Consider the following 7,772-nt stretch of genomic DNA (forward strand, 5'->3'; position numbering starts at 1 on the left):
ATGCCGTGTGCGTGGGAACTGTGGAAGGAAGAACGAGAAAAGAAAGTGACTCGTGAGATGTAATCTCAGCCGTTGATCTTTCAAAAAGGTGTAGCTGGTTGAAAAAGGCTTTTTGAGTCGTCTTGACCATAGTCCATAAAGATATAAGTTATAAAGTCCGTGCTCACACGTGGAATGCAGAATGGTATTCCGCTTTTTATAAAAATAATTTTATAAATATAAAATATGTTTATTTTAAAATAAATTTAATATATTATATCAATTTATAAATTTATTTTTATCGTAATATTTTTCTTTTATATAAATTTATTAATCGTAATATTGTTAGCATAATAATACTCACATAATTTCTTTCATATTTGATTCTACGTCTATTTTCAGGAAGGGCAGTTCGGTAAACTAGGAGGGGAGAAATTGATGTACAAATCTCGCGGGATGATCGAAACCCAAATACAAGTTATCGACTGGGCCATCTGACGTGGAAAAAGAAGAGTGGAGAGCTTTGAGGTTTTTATTTTATTTTATTTTTTGTTTTATTTTTGGTTTTTAGCTTTTGAGTTTGCCTTCATAGGGGAGGGGGGGAGAGAGAATCGGAGAGTGGCCTTCGGCTGGGGCATGGAAGGGCTGGCCATGCTGAGGCAGCTCATCGGTCAGCTTCAGGAGCTCTTGGAACTCTACGGCTCTAATCCTCCTCATCCTCATCCTCCTCAACCTCTTCATTTTCTTCAACCTCTTCATCCATTGCCTGTCTCCGAACTCCACTCTCAGCAACACCACAGGTCCCTCCCCCCTCTCTATCTCTATCTAGATCTTTCCAAGCTTTTTGAGAATCCATACTGTGCACAGACAATTTATGTTATTTGTTTATTATTTGAGAAATCTCTGTTCCTTTTTTTTCCGCGGGGGGGGTGCGATCTTCTGCTTAGGCATTCCGATTTCTTTAATTCATGTTATTTATTCTCCTTTTTTTTGGAATTAAGAATTTTTTTTTGTAGTTTCTTGGTGATTCAGGTGTGTTAAATTGTTTTTCCGATACTTACAAAAAAAATGTGATCTGTCTATCTTTCTCTATTAGAAAATACAACCCATTTCATTTTGAGAACTTGGGGTCAAATTTTTCTTGGAAGGCTCTCCCCTCTGTGGCAACGCCCTGCATACATACATACATACATATATATAAGATTACTACTTATAAAATATATATATATATATATATCAGATTATTGACTATAGAAAGGTAAAACGGCCTGCACCAAATGAGAAGAACTACATAAAAAAAATTTAAGGTGTTAGTTATCACAGTCTTATCTTGATTTCTTCATTTGTGATTTATCCTGGAAGAAAGGCTGCAGTTCATGAATTGGGTATATAAACTTATGTCAACAATAAAGCTTAAGGCATGAGCCCAAAAGACCTGATTTGCTTTTCAGAATTGGTGACAAACTGACATGAGTGTGGCCTATATATCAACATCATGTCTGTTCTTTGCTAAATTTGTCCCTTGCAGCAGAGATAGATAGATTTGAGGTAGGTGATAGTTTTGCGACATGGAAACTAGCACCTATGCAGTCAAATACTCATTAACGTATTAGAATACAACTAATTATCTTTGCTAACAGTGTACAAGATAGCTAGTTGCAATTTGAAATTGTTTCTAACCCATCAGGGTGCAGCCTAGTGGTCACAGATGGGCTTGGGATAAGCTGCAGACTCGTACATCCTGGCTTCAACTCCCTACTAGGGGTTCTCCTAGATTACCTGATACATAGTTCTTGTGGTTGGATTGTGTATCTGAGATTTTACTCTCTAAGGTTGGGTTCCAAGGGCCCTGTCTTGATGAGGTTTCATGTCTATTTTAAAAACTTTATATATTTCCATGTCAACCTTTCAAGTAACCAGAGTTTGCACCCACCATCTTACTCTGGGTTATGAAGTACATGATTAAATTTTCTTTAGATATATTCTGAGTCTTCTTTTTATGTAAATACACAAAATAAACTTTTTTTATAAGTACACAAAATAAACTTTAGTAAGTTTTGCTACCATAGTCTAATTCTGCACAGATCAGACTACATATTGTAGTCATTTCGTGGACGTAGCATTGCTTTTGTCTGATTATATGGCCTGAAAAATGTTTCCCTAGTCATACTGGTGCCTTAGTAGCCTTACTTGCAGTCTGGTCTGGCTTGGGTTATAGGTTGTTGAAAACTATGAGGTGAAACTATGCATGATCTCACCAGAAACCTGAGATTGCAGCAGCATCTTTCCGCCACAATGTCTGACTTCTGTATTGTGGGTGAGAAATCCATCAGAGCCCTTGCATAAACTTCTGGCATGGGCTTCTAATGGAGTTGATACTGAGGTTTAAGAAACATTTATGCTATTTGTGTTATTTAGTCCATGCAAAAATGTGAATGTTCTGCCTGTTATATACAGTTTCTTAAATATTACATTTTTTTTAAAAAAAAATTGTGTTTGTTGGAGAATTTCTTTTCTTTTCTTTTATTTATTTATTTATTTATTTGCTATGTTTTGACATCATTTTCACTAGGTTTCAGATTAGGTTACAAAATTTTCTTTCAATGTTTATATAATTCATATAGTTTTGCCATTGATGTTCTTCCCTTTCATTTCACTTGCCTAAGGTCACTTTTAAAATGCATGTTGTAATTAGTGCAATGATTTATTGAGCTACTAAATGCCAGTGTTCTCTAAACTACTTATTGTATATTGTATACAAAGAACCTTTTTGTCGTGAGTATATAGTCCAATCATGGCGTTGTTCTCCTCCTTGAGCACAAATCTGTGTTGATGAGGACAACTGAAGAGTTGTAGCTTGGGTGTATTGACTAGAAAGCATTTGGTCGTTAATTTCATTCTCCTTGAGGAATAACCTTCGAAAATTCAATGCCTTAGATCTATCCTTCAGATTTTGCTAGTGTACAATAGTCTCTAAAGTTCTTGGAGTTTTAGATTTGACAAGCCTGTCCATAGAAGTTCTTGCAAATGCTGCCTAAACGAATAGCATTTTTTATGTATATTAACATGTTTTGATTGAATTCTCTTTAATTTGTTATGAGTTTTCCAGCATTCAACTTTAAATATTTCATTAGCCTTTTGTGTCTACTTTATTCTCAATAAAATTTTGTTTATCAATAAAAAAAAATATTTCATTAGCCTTTTCACTTTTGTATGCCCCCAATCTCTCTCTCTCTCCAAAATTATTGTGTAAGTTATTTTGGGTATATACTTTTGGAATGGGCACAGTAATGCACCTCAAATAAAAAATATACTGATAACTATCTTTCTCCATGCAGGCTGTGCTTGCTCGATGTCAATGACAGTTCTACTGATGATTACTACAGTCTTATAATGACGGCTAGAAAGTCTGAAAGTCTCAAGATGTTGGAACCTTACAAACTTCCACTGGCCAAGAAATCTCGGAAGGATCGGACCCGTGGAAAATCATCCATGACTACTAATACAGTTGAGGTGATGGAAGAACAGATTTGGAAAGATTTTCCAGAGGACCTGTTTGAAGCTGTTATTGCAAGAATTCCCATTGCTACCTTTTTTCGCTTTCGTTCAGTTTGCCAGAAATGGAACTCCTTGCTGAACTCTCAAAGTTTCTCTCAGCATTGTGCCCAAGTCCCACAAGGCAATCCCTGGTTTTACACCATTACCCATGAAAACGTGAATTCTGGAGCTATGTATGACCCTTCCTTGAAGAAATGGCTCCACCCCACCATTTCTTCTCTACCCAATAAGATTATCATTTTGCCTGTGGCTTCAGCAGGGGGCCTAGTGTGTTTTCTTGATATTGGTCATAGGAACTTCTACATATGCAACCCCCTGACTCAATCTTTTAAAGAGTTGCCAGCTAGATCTGTTAAGGTCTGGTCTCGTGTTGCAGTAGGGATGACTCTGAATGGGAATTCAACCACTGGGGGCTATAAGATCCTGTGGGTGGGGTGTAATGGCGAGTTTGAAGTATATGACTCAGTAAAGAACTCTTGGATCCGTCCTGGAAACATGCCCTCGTATATTAAGTTGCCACTATCCCTGAACTTCCGGTCACAGGCTGTTTCCATTGATGGAACACTTTACTTCATGCGTTCAGATCCTGAAGGGATTGTGTCCTATGATATGGTAACTGGGGTTTGGAAGCAGTATATAATTCCTGCCCCACTACATCTGACTGACCACACACTCGCAGAGTATGGAGGCCAGATCATGCTAGTGGGGTTGCTGACAAAGAATGCAGCCACATGTGTTTGCATATGGGAGCTGCAGAAAATGACGCTCTTGTGGAAGGAGGTAGACAGAATGCCAAACATATGGTGCTTGGAGTTTTACGGAAAGCACGTTAGGATGACTTGCTTGGGTAACAAAGGCTTGCTCATGCTATCCTTGAGATATAGACAAATGAACCGATTGGTTACTTATAACGTATCAAGCAGAGAGTGGCTGAAGGTTCCTGGATGTGCTGTGCCACGTGGGAGGAAGCGGCAATGGATTGCATGTGGCACTGCATTTCACCCTTGCCTGACTGCTACTGCTTAATTTCAATTTTTCTGTTTCTAGCAGCATCGGTGTGTCGGATGGATTTTGTCATTTCAGTTCGGGTTTTAGGCATGATTGGCTTTAGCGATTACTGGAAATTGTTTCAGCCAAATTCCATTGTAAGTGACTCAGATGGTAACTGTGGGTTCTATGATGATCACCTTTCCCTTTTTGTGTACAAACAATGACAATAACTTCGGTTCTAGAGAACATAGTCCAGACTGTCCATTTTCTCAGTTAGCTGGATGTGTGTCTATTTTTTAGTTGGCGAAAACGGTCAAGGAGCATCAAAAGTTAAAAGTAATTGTGCCCCCAACCCCGCCACTATAAAAAAACTCTGAATGAATTTTCTTTTCCTTAGTTGATGTAAGAACTGAAGATAAAATTGTATTCAAAATTCTCAAGACTTCCCTTCTCTCGGCGGCCATGCATATAATAAGATAATTCAGGGTTTGTGCGGATACGTTTTTCTGTTTCGTGATGAAAATCTTCCGCATTGATCAGAGATTCAGAACTCATTCCCGCGCCGAAAACCCTAGGCTTCTTAGTTCGTACCCCATACTGCTGGCAAGTTAATGTAAAACCAAACGGCCACTAAAACAATCTTTACAACCGGATTGGAATCCATTTTGGGGGTGCGCCGGGATTATATCATAGACATCCTAGGCAAACCTCTGTCGTTTTTCTCAAATACCTAACCTCTTTCAGACTGGCTGTAAAAGAGCACGCTAATCAGAACAATGCAATCCATGTATCCAGGCCTTTCGAATGACTTCAAACTGTGTACACCATCCCCCGAAGTCCGAAATGTCCCCAATAAGTTTTCACGAGTTTCTACTTTTTTGGAGGGTGAAAAGCTTATTCAAGAAACCATTCAAAAAACAAAGGAAAAAACTTATTCATGAATAAGGAAGCTTGACTAAGCTCGAGTCTCTCATCCTCGAAAACAAAGACCTCGTGTGCTGGTTAACCAAAATTTTCTCAGCCAATGCTCAGGTCACTTGCGGACCCTTAAGACAATAGAAACAAGATAATATAAGAGAAATTATAATTACTACACATGGAAATTGTGTCTTTTATTAGAAACACTCGAGTTAGTCCCGACATGAAAGAACGAACACTAGTTGATGTATCATCGGTTTTCTAAACAGCTAACAAAAAGAGTTAAAAGACATAACAGGAATACATCTGCTGCCATCTCTCAATTTCAGGTCATGTTTTACGCCACGCCTCCACTTGTTGCTGTTCTGATTATCTGGAAGAGAGCTGTTTGAACAATGAAAATATGACATCAGTAAACCTTGAAAGGAACCATTAACCAACGTTAGATAATGTGATTGCACTTTCAGAAATAACTGTACTGACTGACCCCGCCACTTAACCATACAAAAAAACTCATATTCAAACAAGGATAGGAAAATATATATATATATATAAGCGGCCACGGTAGATTCTCGAATTCAATTCAACCTGAAGTAAACTTTCATGAGTCCAAACTGGAGAATAGGTTTCATTTTCCACTCTGTTCTCTAAGGTTCGGTAAGATTTAAGCACACTAGTCACAAAGTGGAGAGTTTCTGTGAAGGCTCATTACTTCTATTAATGTTAGCCCATGTCAATTATGATGTAGAAAGCCATGATTAAAGTATCACATTCAACTTAAACCATAATTTTATAAAAAAAAGCGGCTAGCCAATCCATTGAAATTATAGAATGAGAAATTTCAGTTCGTTTGATTTGAATAACTTTGGGTTCAAGATAGATATCCCAAAGCTCAACAACTCAGATATTCATAACCTAAGATTTCTAAGCAGCCCCAACCCAAGCACAGTAACAAAGATCACCAGCAGAAAATAGTCACTAAGTTGGTGATCATTCACAGAAATAATTCTTAGGAAGATAATTTGGGGGGGGGGGGTTGTAAATTAGAGAGCCCTTCAATTCACTTACTAGCCTAAGAGAATGGGCTAATCGTTTAAACTTACAATTCAAATGAAGAAACTAAGTCATCTTGTACTACCAACATTATTCAAAAAATTTGTCATAAGTAAAGCGCCACCTTGAACAAAAACAAAACAAAACAAACCAGAGATGACAAATAGGTACAAAGGTTACCAAGGAAGTAGATTCTTACATGAACCAATGACAACAAAAATGAAGAAGCCAAGCAGAACAGGACCAACAGGATAGTCCTTTCCTTTTTTCGTGGTTGTTTCGGGCACAGCTCCTCTCTTTGTAATGTTCTTTTCGAACTTCTCCACCTTCCTATCCGCAAGTCGCCTTGAAGTTGTCTGCACAAGCATCCCGAACAAGACAAATTCGTTCAAAATCATCAAACCATAGGGCAAAAAAAGACATGGCCTTCAATTTTTCAATTTACCCTCTAATTCAGGTTTATATTTCCATCCAAACAAGGTAAAAAAAATAAAATCATAAATATAGACTGAGAAAGGCGCAACAAACTAACATACAAAAACTCATTACTTTCTCATACCTTCGGTTACTTCTTATTCATAGCACTGAAATCTATTTTAATGCTTAGATGCATGGTGTTATATTTACTTAGATCGAGAGATCTTTAGATTTCTTGAAATGCTAAATATTATTTGTAACTAAATGGTTCATATTCTCTCACCTCGGCATTTACAATTACAACAACCTTTCAAGTCTTTTGTTTTTCAATAATAGATGGTAACGATTTTAAAAGATGAGAAATCGGAAATACAATCATAATATACCATCTGCATGCAGCAAGAGAGGGGAGCGGGATGTTATGGACGCTTTCGACGAATCAACATCAAATATTTATTCGCAGAACAAAATTATAGATTAGATCCTTCGTTAATCACAACCGTTCCAGCTGCATTCGGCTAGATCAGATCGATCTAGCGATCGACTTATCAGGAATAAGAACGGATCAAGAAAAGACTACGATGTCAACAGCATAATCCAAATAAAGATAAAAATAAAAGAAATTAAAAAAAATCCATCCGGAAACGAGTTAACATTTCGAATTACCAAAGAGACGAGAGAGTAAACTTACCATGATTAACAGGAGATCCGGTTGCCGGAAACGGTTGGAGCACGAGACGGTCGGAGAATTAAAGGAGATTACTTCCCTTCTCTTCTCCCCTTCCTTGCCTTCTGGTCCTCTCTCTCTCTCTCTCGCAAGTCGCAATAAACCACGGACTTCGTATCCTCGTGTATAG

At 37.7% G+C, this 7,772-nt stretch overlaps 2 protein-coding genes across 2 annotated transcripts; one reads left to right on the forward strand and one right to left on the reverse strand.

Moving 5' to 3' along the window:
• The first annotated feature begins 452 nt into the window (after positions 1-452).
• LOC109010064 (F-box only protein 6-like) lies at positions 453-4,817 on the forward strand. The gene is made up of 2 exons (XM_018990776.2): positions 453-779; positions 3,318-4,817. Exons 1-2 carry the CDS (start codon positions 616-618, stop codon positions 4,561-4,563), a joined length of 1,410 nt encoding a protein of 469 aa, XP_018846321.2. The 5' UTR covers positions 453-615; the 3' UTR covers positions 4,564-4,817.
• Positions 4,818-5,587: 770 nt separating this feature from the next.
• Positions 5,588-7,772, reverse strand: LOC109010065 (stress-associated endoplasmic reticulum protein 2-like). Its single transcript, XM_018990777.2, has 3 exons — positions 7,607-7,772; positions 6,698-6,854; positions 5,588-5,829 (listed from the first exon to the last, which is right to left on the reverse strand). Exons 1-3 carry the CDS (start codon positions 7,607-7,609, stop codon positions 5,783-5,785), a joined length of 207 nt encoding a protein of 68 aa, XP_018846322.1. The 5' UTR covers positions 7,610-7,772; the 3' UTR covers positions 5,588-5,782.

The sequence above is a fragment of the Juglans regia genome, chromosome 16 (genome assembly GCF_001411555.2).
Source record: "Juglans regia cultivar Chandler chromosome 16, Walnut 2.0, whole genome shotgun sequence".
In the NCBI taxonomy this organism is placed as follows: domain Eukaryota; kingdom Viridiplantae; phylum Streptophyta; class Magnoliopsida; order Fagales; family Juglandaceae; genus Juglans; species Juglans regia.